This window comes from Colobus angolensis, unplaced genomic scaffold (genome assembly GCF_000951035.1).
Source record: "Colobus angolensis palliatus isolate OR3802 unplaced genomic scaffold, Cang.pa_1.0 Scaffold398, whole genome shotgun sequence".
Lineage (NCBI taxonomy): Eukaryota > Metazoa > Chordata > Mammalia > Primates > Cercopithecidae > Colobus > Colobus angolensis.
In genome coordinates, this window is record NW_012117354.1 from 1,237,138 (window position 1) to 1,252,679 (window position 15,542).

Below are 15,542 nucleotides of genomic sequence, written 5' to 3' on the forward strand. Positions count from 1 at the left end.
AATAAAATGAACTTGGTCAATTAATAACAATGGTCATAATAATAAGCAAAGAAGATACAATATGCTTAGACAATTATTAAATAATGAAAACTCTTTAGAAAGGAACTTAATTATAAATGAATAGTTTTGTTTCCTTCCTTCCCTCATTCATTTACCCAACAAATATTTATTAAGCCTGGGCCAGGTGTTGTGCTGGGTGCCAGGGATAAAATGGTGAGCAAACCATATGTGGTAGCAGTCCTTAGCAGTCCTCATGGAGCATTCAGTACAGTGGGGCAGTAACACATTCATCAAATAATCTGGCCTCCCTAAAGAAATAATACTTGAGCTGCTGGCTGAAGGATGAGAACAAGTTAATCTGGTAAAAAGAGGTTTTCCAGGTAGGAGAAGAGCAAACGCTATGATCCTGTGGCAGGAGGGAGCATGGCCCTTACAGAGTGTCTACAGAAAGTTAACAGCTAGGGATGAAGAAGAACATGGTGCAGGTAAGCCCCGAGCAGCAGAGGCCTGAGCCCACTTGTGCAGGAATTCTGGGCCAGGTTATCCTTAGGGCAATGGGAAGTCACAGAAAAGGTCACTCAAGCTGTAGTACCAAGAGCAGTAGGGGAGACTGGGCCAGGCTAGAGCAGACCCGGACTGTGGCTATGGTTCAGGTGAGTGATGGAGTTGGACCTTGGAGCCCAAGGAGCATTCAGATGAAGTTTCAGAAAGGTGAATGGGATTAAAAGTTATTTAGAGGGAAAATCTACAGGTCTTGGTGTTAGATTACATATGAAGGTGAGTGGGAGGAAGATTTCCAGAAGACGCCTACATTTCTGGCTTATACAACTTGATATTTCCAGAATAGGAAACAAATGAAAGAGGATCAGAATTGTAGAAAAGAATGATGATGAATTCGGTTTGGGACACGTTAAGTTTGAGTTGTCTTTAAGACATCCAAGCACAGATGTCAAATATGTAGCTTGATTCATGGATCTGGAGCTCAGAAAGGAGTCTTTGCTAGAAATGTAAATCTGTAACTCATCTGCATAGGGAAGGTGACAACACAGCTGTATCTCAAGAACATGGCTGAGAAACAAGCAACAGTCAAAGGTTGCTGAGAATATATGAAAGATCGATTTGAAGCACAGAGGCAGGTTTGGGCTTAGTTGTGGGAAAGGATTGCCTCTTGAGTGGCAGGGAATCAGTGGACCAGAAACACATACTAAAACTCTGGGCACTTTTTGGCTTGTTGAATCTAAAGATTTTTGTGGAACTAGTCTCTACTAGACAATATAGGCATGGAAATATGAATAGCTCATTTCATCCGGATTGGGGTTGTCTCAAGCAAATGCATCAAAAATACAGGAAATGAGAGAACTTAAGGGTTTAGCAACAGTGATAGAATCGAAACTGCTTAAGAAGGAAAGTGAGGAAAGGAAAGACCAGATGGGTTGGTAGAAAGTAGCAGGGCCAATAAATCAGACATTACAGTGAGGTCAGAGTACAACCATAACAGGGGTAAATCAGCAAGCTAGAAGGAGAGGAGGCTACGGTGAGAGTAAAATGACTGATAGTGTGATTTCAGAAACAGAGTAATTGTTGAGGATGACAAGGTCTGAGGTGTGGCCATGAAACTGCGCAGCTGAGTGCAGGGAGAAGGTCTTTGGAGATAAGCAGATTGAAGGTCCAAGGACCATGAAGCAGACACATCCTCCATGCTGACACTGAGGGCCCTGGGGGTATAGTAAGAGGTTCGTGATGAGGAGGAAGACTGCAAGTCAGGTGCCGTAGTGCTCAGTGAATAAAGGACAATGACCCTGACCACAGTTAGGAAGAGGAGAGCCTGAGAGAGATAGAGGGCACCATCTTCAGAAGAGTATGTCTTTGTTGTTTTTGTGGCTGTGCTTTCTCAATCAATCAATTTGTGGAGTAACAATCTAGAAGCAAAACCATGCCCTGGGATGATGACAATTTCTCTACCCGTCCTTGACATACATGAGATGTGAGGAAATAACAATGCCACTACTTTGAGAGGACTACAAGGGAAATGGTCCTCAGAGGAGGATGGATCTCAGTGAAGTCTGAGACGAACAGAGCTTTTCAGGACAAGGAGATGATACAGCAGAATATGTGGTTGTGCTGTGACACTTCCACATGACACAGTGAGAGAGTGTGAGAGGTGGGGAAGGGAGGGCTCTGGGTTGAAGCAGAAAAGGAGACAACATTATAGAGATGATTGCACTGTGGAAGACAGATGACCATGGAATGGGAGCTGATTAATAAGAACGGGATGGCAGACTTAAAAGTAAAAACTTATTTTAAGTATGCACACTGATCCTGGTAGCCAGGAATAAATAGCTTGGCTGAGGTGGTGGCAGACAGACACCATGGTCTCCATGTGCTGTATTGGTTGGATGCCAGGTCTAGAGCAGGGTTTCTCAGCCTCAGTATTACCGACATTTTGGACTAGATGTTTTTTTGCTGTAGGGGGTTGCCCTATGCATTGCAAGATGTTTAAAATGATTCCTGGCCTCTACCCAGTAGATGCCAATTGTATCCACGGTCCCAGTGACATCCAAAAACATTGTCAGATATTGCACAAAGTACCCTGCTGGTGAAATCATCCACCATTGAGAATCACTGATTGAGAGCAAAAGACTCACATGGGGAGTGCAGAGGCGTTACACCTGCTACAGCAATGTCACCAGTTCTCAACACATTTCTGGAACAAATCACCTCTAATAGCTTCAGAGTCACGGAAAGAAACTGGTCTCATTACTTAACAAACACCCAATTCTTAAGAAAAATGTATTCCCCAGGTTTATCATCTTTCTTGTTATTTGCTCTGAAGATATTTTGACTGTTCCCTCAGAGGATGATGCAGATTTACCTCCAGTGAGACTATTCAAATGAATGCCATGCATTTCCTCATTGGCTGCCCCTCAGTTTCTGGAATGTGCCAAGCTCCTTCCTGCCCCAGGGTATGCCCCCTTCAAATCTCAGGTATACAGCCTGTCTCAGGAAGGCATTTTCTTGCTCTATCTATCCTGTACTTTTCCTTCAGAGCACTTTCACAATTATTTTTGCATCGTTACTGGTGTGCTTATTTGTTTAATGACTGTTTCCCCCATAGAATATACATTTTAAGAGGGAAGGAACCTTATCTGTTTTATCCATAGCTGGGTCCTCAGCACAAAACAGAGTACTTGGCTTAATTAATATCTATTAAATAAATGAATTATTAAGAGGAAATGTGAGCATTTTGAGAATAAGCATTGTACTCCCCAAAGTGATTGCCTTAAAGGAGGCTCTCTCTCTCTCTCTCTCTCTATATATATATATATACACACACACATATACCTTTATAGTAGCATACCTTTGTTTGAAGGAAGTTAGCATCCTAAATAAGGAAAAATATTAAAAAGCAGTATGATTCAAAGAATCAGGAAACATGTTTAGATTTGACAAATAACTAGGTCACAGCAGTTAGTCTTTGTGCCACCACAGTAAATTCACAAAAGCTCTGACTAGTTTGTTGATTCCTTCAAATATGCATTAAGTCCCCTGCTCTGTGCTTGATCCTGCAATGTGCAATACACCTATTTCAGGGCTCACTACAGCAAGCAAGGACACATCCTGCAGGGCATACCTGAGGCAGCGTTCAGACGGCATCTTCCAGCTGGGTTCCTCAGGTTCTCAGCCTTAGAAGTATGCAGAGGAATCAGCAAGCATTCCAGCTGAATAAAAAGACAAGAGAAAAGGGTGCATTGAGCTAAATGCAGAAAAGCACACTTTGGGTCTTCCTGATGCTAAAGCTTTTGAATTCCAGGGAGGCAGCTTGGAGAGTTTTACTGTCCACATAAAACATTCTGACACAATGTTCCTTTAACAAACAAGTAATTGTTCTGGATATTTTTAAGTTTTTTCACTTTATTGAAGCTTCAAAGACTAGGAAGTAAAATATGTTTGAGAATCAACAATAGTAATTAAGTGTTAAAATAAAAATTAAAACACCAGATGGGATGACCAAAGGAGAAAACTAAGATTTGATAAACCACAAATCTAAACCACAAATACTAGTTGACTTGTCATTTATAGAGATTTCATTTTCCTTCCAAATATGATTAGTGGAATTAAATTAAAATAAAGTACCTCATGGCTAAGTGTCTATAGAAATACAATTTTCTATTCAAGAAGCAGATTTCTGAAAAGTAGGTGGAAAAAATAACACAGGAAGATAAAAATTAGTAGGAAATGAAAAATGGATTCTTATAGAGGCTTCAATATTGCATAATTGAAATATATGACAGGATGCAGTTGTCAGGCTTGAAATTGCTCCTTGGCTATTCAAGCACGCTTACTCATTTAGTCCCTGCCCCCATCCCCCTCTTTGCTTTTAATCATTGGAGTAACTCTGACTAGAAAAATAAATTATTTGAATAGTCTTGGTCCTGGTCCATGACTACACTTTACAACCCTCAGTAGAGGTTCTAGCTCCCATTTTCTAATGCACCCAAGTGGCTAAATTAATTAGAATCTGGATAAGCTAAATAGGCTTCCTTCTGTCTCAATTTTATTTTGAAAAGCAATAACAGGATGAAAATGCTTATGAAAGGAATATGTTAAGCTGTGCCTATTTCTGCTGATTTGTATAAAAGAGAGAGCTACGATTTACAATCTGACCAAAATACAGTATTTATTATACTGTATACAAACCCTCAATTGGTGTGACTGCATAATACTTCACATAGCATATCATCGTTGGCTAACTATTCCATTTTACTGAACATTAGGTTGCTGGGTTGCTTTGAATATTTTTCATACAACTATATTTTTGTTTCTTATTTTCTTTGCTTATTAAAAATAGTATGTCTCTACTTTCATTTATTTCTAATTTAAGTCTTGACGAACCTAAAAGTGAGTCTCATTTTTAATTGCCCCATTATGACTGAGCAGCATGGGCAGTCACAGTATTTCAAGGCACGTTGTTTAATTAGCCAAGAGACTTGCTTAGCAACCTAATGTTGCTACAGTGTCCTTTCAGAATCTAGGTTATAAACTCCAGTCTTTTGTAGCCTAACACAAACTCCAACAGGCATGGACACTTGAGCTTTAAAGCTGCAAAGAATATTTATTACTACAGGGAGGTGTAACACCTTAATCTTTCTGAAAGTCCAATGTTTTTAAAACACTCCCAACAACTGAATGGAGAACAAAAATCCTAAAGTTAAAATAATCTCAAATTAAATGGCACATCTAACTTGATATGTTTCATTTCAAACATGATCATTAAAAATACTAAGATAGATGAAATTCTCTTTTACAGACATTTATCGTTTGGAGACCAACTCACTAAATCAGATGTTTCTAAAATTGTTGAATTATAAGCCACTATATACTACAAAGCTTAGGAAACTGAACACCGTTTTAAAGGTGAATTAAATAGGTGCCCACCAGTGGTAGACTGGATTTAAAAAATGCGGTATATATATACACCATGGAACACTGTGTATTAATAGCTACAAAAAAGAAGAAAATCTTGTCCTTTGCAGCAACATGGATGCAACTGAAGGCCATTATCCAAAACGAATTAACACAGGAACAGAAAAACAAATACCACATGTTCTTCTCACTTACAAGTGAGTTAAGCACTGAGTATCCCTAGGTGTAAAGATAGGAACCACACACATTGGGGACAAATAGGAGGCTGGGGGCATGGGCTAAAAAACTACCTATTAGGTAGTATGCTCATTACCTGGGTGACGGGATCATCCATACCCCAAACCTCAGCATCATGCAATATATTCATGTAACAAACCTACACATGTACCTGCTAAATCCAAAATAAAAGTTGAAATTATTTTTTTCCAAAGGTGAATTGAAATGAGTTAAGGATTAATCACCACTGGAAAAGGTTTATTATTTACTATTTTTACTACATATTATTTACTATTTATTATTCCCTATGTCCTCTATATTTATTTATTGGAAATAGATAGATAGATAGATAGATAGATAGATAGATAGATAGATAGATAGATAGATAGATGAGATAGATAGATAGATGTTGAATTAAATTTTGCTAGCAAATATATTTGTTTTTATAAAAAGTTTCCCCTCACCATAAGTAGAGTGAACAACACGGCTACTTGTAAGCTCCAGCCAGACACTTCTTCTCCCTCTTCCCACTTCCTTGCACTTTTTCCCAGGCCTAGTACATGGATTAACCCAAGGCTGTTTTCCCCCCAACAGCCCAGGGAGATCCAGGCCAGTCTCCTGCAGTTCCCCTCCTCAGAATACAGAAATGATCAGAGCTGAGCCAGCTGAGTGGAGCATTAGGAAGCAGAGCAATATGAAGAAAGGCCAGAGTTGCTCTCCAGGTAGCCAACATTTAGGGCTCTCACACACTCTCAGAGATAGAACTACATATATCACAAACCCCAAAGGAGTGCTATGTGGGGCTGGAAGCAAATGAGGTGACTCTTTTTCTGTCACTTAAGAGTGATCACCTTTGAGATCTCTTTCAACTGTGACCATCTACAATCTTCTGAGCCATTGGCATGACAAAGATTCTCTTCTAGACCAAATTCTAGTCAGACTCCTCTGAGCTCCTTTTCAAGTAGGCCCTGTCCTTGGGTATGTCCTCAGGAGCTTTGTGGTCAACTACTGAATAATAAAAATATTATTTTGGTGAACAGATAATTTATTGATTTTACTAAACACTTAAAGACAAGGAATGTATAAAAATAGTTAAGAAAACATGTTAAAATTTTAAGTATCCATCAGCCTTTCGGTTCAGCTTAATGAACCCAGGAAGGAGGAAGGGATTTGCCTCTATTGCATAACTACTATAAAAAAAACAAGGCAGGGAGGGTACCAGAATAGCCACCCCAAAATATGCCTCCTTAGCACATGGATCATTTTGACCTAAAAGCCACTGAGAACCAGCAGATGCAGGAATAGCTCTAAACACAGGGTACTGTTGTCTTTTGTAAAGAAAATTTACATTTATAAAGAACATTTTTATAATTTCTTTTCGTAAAAGGTCTCTTCCTCTCCTGGACCATGAAGAGGAGGACTCCTAACTCTTATCAATGGAGAAGGTACTGACTTCAATCTGCACAACAAACCTTACTGAACAATTCTTGTTTACAGTACTTTTCCTGGTCATCTTTCTGTAACTTGTCTTTCCCATCCAGAAGCCCCAAACCCCTTTTCCTTTGATTATCCTAAGATCATATGTCAAGCCAAGTTCTAACCACTCCTTTGGGTTAGTCATCACTAGGTGCTCCCATGTGTATCTGTGATGAACATGGAAATAAATTTCCGTTTGTTTTTCTCTTGCTAATCTGTCTTTGGTGGTCTAAAAATATAGAGGCCCTGCTGAAAAATCTAAGATGGATAGAGGAGAGAAGATTTTACCCCCTCCCCTACAACAGGCATAGTGGTTTTCATTTAACAGTGTAAAAGTTCAGCTACTGTAGTAACTTCTCAAAGTGAGAAATGACCCCCAAAAGACTAATACCACAAATTTCAGTCTTTGTGATTAAAAATACAACCAAATAAATCCAGCTTGCAAACAAAAATAAAACACACATTTTACAAAATGAAGCTGTTTGTACATATCGATGTGCAACTAGGCTAGGCTAGTTTCTTACCTTTTCCAAGACTCAATTTCTTCATTTTCTAAATATACAGATAATACTACCTTATCACAGGGTTGTATAGTGTACATAGCGTACCTAGTGCAATGGCTGACACATCACAGGGTCATAGTAAACATCATTGTGTGTCTTCTTTTGTTATAGAATACAAATATGAATCATGTAGTGATTTGATCCAGTGACAGGAATCTCTGAATGTTTTTTGTTTCACTTTTTGGTAATGTAGTTCATATGCCGAATACTAGTGTTTGTAATACCAAAAATGTGTATAGCAGTAATCCTTCAAGGACTGTTCTCAAGACAACTTTACAGCTGGTGAAGACTCAGACCCCCTTCTCCAAGCTCTCCAGAGGAAGCTGGGAATTTACCCCCAGAAACACAGCAAACATTTCTTAAAATACAGCAATTTTTTCACATAATTGAAATTATTTACCACCCTCACCCTTAGGAAATGTTCATTAGCGGAAAGTCCTCCATTTCTGGTAAGTCACTTCAAACATAATCTGGTACATAGGATTGATGGAATCTAACCTCTTTATAGTCTTTATTTTTATTAAAATGTTTCAAAGTTGGTAGAGTCTCGCTTGGGTTTTTTTTTTTAAGTCAAACTTGAAAATATATTTACACAGACAAAATAAATATATTATTAAACAGTAATAGTGCGCAAGTGAAACATGATTAAGCCCCCCAAACTAGCTGGCTAGGTTTTAATTACTTACTTCTAGTTGATCTTAAAACCCCCACTAGCAAGTCACATGACCGAACAATACATAACTAAACTCCCACTCGCTACCTTATGGGTAACATCTCTGACAATGGGTCACGGTAGTAACGGTGCTTATAGTTATTTTTCAGAAACTAGGGGGCAGCTTTTGTCTGGTTCAAGCCAGATGAGACCTTCACAAGTTGGTTGCACAGGTTGGGCCTGCAACAGCTGCCTGAAGAGGGAACTTCTTGATATCAGAGAGCCAAAAACTCCATTATCAGAGTACGCTAGTGCCACCATTTTCTGCACATACATCCTATGAAGAACCATACAGCTTAATTACCCTTGTGCAGAAGCCCTAATTACCTCACCTTTCCGACTCACCAATCGTCTTTCCCTATACTTTAGACCACCCCACTTTCTGTCACACACATACCTCCAAGCCCTATTTTCAGAGAGGTGGATCTGAGATTTATTTCCCTGGCCCTGCACATTGAAGCCTTGTGAATAAAATCTTTTCTTCTTTGCAAAAACTGTCACCACAGTGATTGGCTTGCTGCATAGAGGCAGAACAAGCCTGGCCAGTAACAAAAGGGGGAGGAAAAAAGTAAGTGTCCTATAGGTCTTGATGACATACAAAGAAAGAAGGACTAGATAAGCTAAGTTAGTTTAATATAATTAATAAACATAAGATACTAAAAATTAAGCTACCTTAATTATGTGGATGCATACCAATCTTACCAACATATAAGAGACTGGCGAAGAACTCAACTCTGACCTTTTTTTTCTCTTGCCCAAATTACTATCTAAAGGGGTGTGGGGAGTCATGCCCTACAAAAGTCTCATCCAAGGGGTTTTATTTAACCCTATATAACATTGCTTGCTTTCCAACCTGATGCTGGCATAACATCACATGGCAGAAAAAGAAAGAAATCAAAATATTTCAACCCCAAATACATGTTCTTTGCCATATCTTGAAATAGTCCTCCAAAGCTGACTCTTGTGGACAAAAATCTACATTCTGAAGAGAATCCCCTTCCTTGCCCTTCATTTTTTTCCTGATCCAGGAGACAACTGACTTACAATGTATTCTTTCTGAAGCTTCTACCTGGGGACTACTTCTGTGTAATGAGAACCTTGGTCTCCACAACCCCTTACCTTAACCCAGATATTCCTTTCTGTTGATTCTAGTCCTTTGGACAATAATTAAACCCTTTTAACCAAATGCCAATCAGAAAATCTTTGAATCTACCTATGACCCAGAAGCTCCCGCTTCCAGCTGTTGCACCTTTCCAGACCAAACCAATGTACATCTTACATGTACTGACTGATGTCTTATGTCTCCCTAAAATGTATAAAACCAAGCTGTATCCTGAACACCTTGGGCACATGTCCTCAGGATCTCCTGAGGGCTGTGTCGGAGGCCACTGGTCACTCATATTTGGCTCAGAATAAATCCCTTCAAAACATTTTACAGAGTTTGACACTTTTTGCCAACACTGGTTTATTCTTGCTATTATCACATATTTGTTTAATAATGTTTGAGTATAATACTCCAATAATACCTTATAATTTTTAAAGAGAAAAACAAATTATTATTAACATGTTCAACATACATACATGTGGGAGCCCCCAGTGATGAGTAACTCAAAGGAGTGGTTAGAACTTGGCCTTACATACGATCTTAGGATAATCAAAGGTAAAGAGGTTTTGGGCTTCTACATGGGAAAGACAAGTTATGGAAAGATGACCAGAAAAAGTACGGTAAACAAGAATTGTTCAGTAAGAACAGGGAAAATGCTAGTCCTCCTCCTACTGCACAGGTCATCATGTGAGTGGCAGAGCAGGCCTTTCTCAGTGTCTTGTTAAAAGGAAACAATGGTGTTAGCTATAACAATGATGAAGATGATAGGACCTTAATTAAACACTTAATAAGTGTCCAGCACAGTGGACACTTTTCCCTACCTTATTTACTATCCCCATTCTGTTTGGATCTGGATAACAAGGCATAATGAGGTCAAGGAATTTACTGAAAGACACACAAGTAATGAATAGTGAAATTAGGCTTCAAATCCAACAGACTGACTCCAGAGTCCATACCCTTAACCACACCTAATAGTAAAAAAGGGAACCTATTCCAGGACACGGTTATACCCTGAAGTGCTAAAGAGACCAAAGACCAACAGCCTCGGGCACCTAGTACCAGGGCAGGTGAGTTAAGGCAACTTTGAATCAGTACACAGGAGGTTTCCAACCATCTAAGATGCACACAGACTATGTAAGGTAATACCTCTGTCACTAGAAGTGAAAAATAGGACCATAACAGACCTGGCCTTGTTTTGAAGATGATTCAAATGCTCCTAGGCCTTCCTGATCCACAGAAACTAAAGGCCAAGGATCAAAACCTGCAACCACCACATGCTGGTGTCTCCCAAGGAGGTCCTGATGTGGACTGAATTGTGTCCCCCCAAAATTCATGTGTTGAGGCTTCCAATATGTGACTGTATGTGACTGTGTTGGAGATTTGGCCTTTAAAGAGATAATCGAAGTTAAAAGGTTACTGGGTGGGCTCTAATCCAAAATGACTGGCATCCTTCTAAGAAGAGAGGAAAACATACGCTGATACAAAGGAAAGACCACGTGAGGACACAGGGAGAAGGCAGCATCTGCAAGCCAAGGAGAGAGGCCTCAGAAGAAATCAACCCTGTTATCACCTTGATCTCAGACTTGTAGCCTCCAGAATTGTGAGAAAATAAATTTGTGTTGTTCAAGCCACCCTGTGGTACTTGGTTATGACAGCCCCTTGCCAGTCTCTTCTAAGCTACTATGACTCAGAGGCTGTGCCAGACCTGCAGACCACACTACCTCCAGATCTGGGATGGTCTGTGCTCTGCTCAGACAAAGCTGGACCACAGGCATGCTAAGCAATCCATGACGGTGGAGGCCTCCTGGGGCCTGAGACAGTGGCCTCTCCACTACTGTCCTCGCAGAGCATCTGGCCCCCAGCTTTCACTTTCCAATCAATGTTCCTCCTTCTCTAGGCACTAAACCCCACCACTCTTGGAAGAAATTTCCTCTGGGAAGTTGCTTTCAACATCCAGGCATATAGTTTGCTTGTTTTATCAGAACACTCCCTTCCACCTTTCACAAGTACTGTGGGGGCCCAAGCAGAGAGGGATGAGGGTCCAAAGTGTAGACGCACAGCTATGTGCTTGAAGCACCATCACCTCCCACCACTCCATCCCTGAGGCCAAGCTGTGTGTGCACCTGCATGCCTTCTGCATAATTTAGGGAGATTTTTTTTCCCTCAGCACTCCTTCTACCAAGCTACCTTCCATGGGTAACCCACTTGTCTGTCAGACATGACCCTTTCTGAATTCTTTCCAGTGCAGTCCTGCTGCTGGATCTACCCACAGAGGGAAGGGGAAACACTGACTAGTTCCATGTGCTGAGAGATGTGAAGGCCCACTTCTAGCCAAGATAACTGGATACATGATGGTCAAATGAATACAGGCAATAGCTCTTGGCCCACTTGATCATCTCACTGCCCTGCTTAAAGCTGTTGTGATAAAGTCGAACTTCTTAAAATAGTACCCCTGCCAACACTTCCAGCCTTGTGTTTTACCATTTGATCCTTCTTCTTCTGGTTACAGTCACAGACATACTCATCACACTCAACTGTTCTCTCCCTTCAGGGTACCAGTAACTGTCATCTTCACTGTTTAGAACTTTTTACCCCTCCTTTTTGCCTGGTTAACCCCTATTCATCCTGCAGGTTTCAGATGTCACCTCCTCTGGGAAGCCCTCCCTGATCCTCCCAGGTCACAGTTAATTACTGTCCTATATGATCAAATAGTACCTATAGATCCCCACTCACAGCATAATCAGCACTCTATATTATTACTTGTTGGGGTGGGGGATCTACTGCCCTAGTTTCATTTCTACCCGTAACCCTTCGCTAGACAATAAGTTCTTTAAGTGGGGTGATCATTCATTCTGGAATGGTTATGTTTTGCATATTGTCCCAGTGCAATTTACTAATCACATCCCATTTGTTCTCTTTTGTTTCCCAGTTTGGATGATAAATTATCTGGTCATCCTGTCTATATGGGCAGGACCCACATCTATCTTGCTCACTGTTTTAAATCCTCAAGGATTACCATTATTCTTACAAAATCCTCCAAAGCAGATAAAGTAAAAGTACAATGTAATTCTGTTTTAAAAATGAGGAGCATGACAGATTATTTGCACATATTGAATCATGATGTTTTAGTTTGTATTATGAAATTTATTCCCTAAAATAATGTTACACTAAATATTAAAAGTTTCTTTATATAAGAATAAGGATATCTAGTCACCCTCATGAATACAGCTGGAGACCTTGGGAACCAAACTAAAATATAATGTGTAAGTTCTTCCAGTCACATTAGCACACGCCTTTTCAGCTCTTATTTTAATTTAATTTTTAGCTCCATCACTCCTCTATGAATAGAAACATAAAATGCATGGATCGGTTACACAGTCTTGTCAAAATAACCTAACCTGCAATTATAACATCCTGAGGTGCTTTTTAAAAATATTGCTATGAAAAATTTTTTATTGAGGAATTTCTTAAAGCTTTCACACCAGTTAAAATTAAATTAAATTATTCATCTTCATCTTTATAGATGACACAATGTACATCTTGAGTGTTTTGCTAGTATAGAAATTATTTGTATGATAAATAACATATTACTTTATGATATGACAAAATCAACATGCTACACATATGTAATTATTTTACTTAGAAAGTCCTATATTAAAAAGTTCTTAATCCAATAGCAAATGACCATTCTCCAGTGATTAATTTTTGCCTTCTAGCAGATAGAAAATATGCGATTTAGAGTTCCCAAATTTATGATCTAGATGTAATCCAGACTCCATTTTCAAACAGAGAAATGCTCTTACTTTTGAATTTTAATATATAGACTGTTCATTCATCAAATATGTGCTAAGCACTTAATACATTTCCATTAATCACTGAACTGGATACCAGGAGTGACATAAAAAGATTAAAAATAGTCTCTGTCTTCAAAGAGCTTATAATCTTTGGCATAAATCAAAGAGCTTATAATCAAAGGCGTAACATCCACATTTGCAGTTACTCTAACAGTATAAGACATTCTGCTTTTCTTCTATCGAGAGATGTACAAATTTTCCTCATTTTAAAATGTCTAGAATTGGAGTTGTATTTTAAATCACTATATACCTTAATGTGCTATTTTTTTTTTTTTTTTTTTTGCCTCGAAAAACCTGATGTGCTTCTTACATCTGCAAGAAACATTAGAACTGGGGAAACACTGTTTTTTAAGTGCCTACATATGGGCTAGGCGTATGTATGCACACGTGCTATTACACTGAATTCTTACAACTATCGAGCATTATAAGAATTAAATGAGCTTTTTTCCCAGAAGAAAAAGCAGAGGCTCAGCAAGCTGAAATGCTTAAGGTAAAACTGGCAGCTGCTGAAGCTGAGACTCAAACCCAGCTCTTACATTCTGCTGCACCACATTATCCTACCAAAGGAGAGGCATGTGGTTTAGAATACTGGGTAAAGACCAAGTAGGGGAGCACTAAAGGATGGAGAGAAAGGAGAAAGCTTTCCAAATGAGAAGCACCACACACTGAAAGATATGGAGACCTCCAAGCTATGCTTTTGTAAAATGAGAAACCTGTACTACCTGGAGATGCAGCATAGTATACAGGTAAGAAGAGAGGGTTCTGGAAGAAGACTGTTGGAGGAAGAGGTTTATATTCTGGCTTCAATAGTGCTTCCGTGACCTTTATGAAGTTACTACATTTCTCCACATCTCAATTTCCTAATTAGTGAAAGGGGTATAAAAATGAAACTTACTGATACAGTTTAGCTGTTTCCCCATCCAAATCTCATCTTGAATTCCCAAGTGTTGTGGGAAGGACTCACTGAGAGATAACTGAATCACGGGGGCAGGTCTTTCCCATGCTGTTCTTGTGATAGTGAGTAAGTCTCATGAGATCTGATGGTTTTAAAAAGGGGGGATTCCCAGCACAAGCTCTCTTTGCTTGTCTGCCACCATATGAGATGTGCCTTTCACCTTCCACTATGATTGTGAGGCCTCACCAGCCATGTGACATGGAACTGTAAGTCCAATAAACGTCTGTCTTTTGTAAATTGCCCAGACAATTTTTTGGGGGGTATTTTTGTTGTTGTTGTTGTTGTTTGAGATAGAGTCTTGCTCTGTTGCCCAGACTGGAGTGCAGTGGTGCAATCTTGGCTCGCTGCAACCTCTGCCTCCCAGGTTCAAGCAATTCTCCTGCCTCAGTCTCCTGAGTAGCTGGGATGATAGACTCCCACCACCATGCCTAGCTAATCTTTATATTTTTAGTAGAGATGGGGTTTCACCATGTTGGCCAGGCTGGTCTCAAACTCCTGACCTCAGGTGATCCACCTGCCTCGGCCTCCCAAAGTGCTGGGATTACAGGCATGAGCTGCCGTACCTGGCCTCGGGTATGTCTTTATCAGCAGTGTAAAAATGGACTAATACACTTACCAAAAGGATTCTGGTTAAAAATGGCAGCTTGAACAAATATCCATTCAAATGTTTGCACTGAATGCAGCACATACCCTGATTTAAGGAACTGTTAATTTAAAATATTTTTTTCATCTTTCTCTTGAGGAAATAACCTCACTGAAACCATGGTAGAGATATCAAAAAACAACAATAAACTCCCAAGATCAAAGAGAACAAGAGAAGAAATTAAAAACATAAAACTTATTGAAGATAGAGAACAGAACAGATGGATGCATAATAACTGACTCAGCAGGTGATAAGAAAGGCAAATTCCAATCTGGCAATGGGCAATTCAAAGAAAAAACTCAATTTGTATCAAGGAATATATATCTAAAAGACTCAGGAACCAATAGTATGAGCATGAGGTTCATGCTATGGACTTAATGTCTCTCCCCCAAAATTCAAGTGTTCAAACTCTTATATCCAATGTGATGGTATTGGGAGGTGGAGCCTTTGGGAGGTAATTGGATAATGACAGTGGAGCACTTATGACAGGATCAGTGCTATTATAAGAAGAGACAAGGCCAGGCATGGTGGCTCACGCCTGTAATCCCAGCACTTTGGGAGGCCAAGGCGAGAGGATCACGAGATCAGGAGATC

At 39.6% G+C, this 15,542-nt stretch overlaps 1 protein-coding gene across 4 annotated transcripts in view; it reads right to left on the bottom strand.

Annotated features, from left to right (window-relative positions):
- KLHL32 (kelch-like family member 32) overlaps positions 1-15,542 on the bottom strand; it is a 230,252-nt gene that overhangs the window by 184,148 nt on the left and 30,562 nt on the right. For all 4 annotated transcript variants that reach the window (XM_011955165.1, XM_011955164.1, XM_011955162.1 and 1 more), the window contains one exon: positions 3,632-3,719. In XM_011955165.1, the coding sequence (XP_011810555.1) occupies positions 3,632-3,654 (23 nt within the window). In that variant the 5' untranslated portion in view covers positions 3,655-3,719. The remainder of the gene's footprint in view (positions 1-3,631; positions 3,720-15,542) is intronic.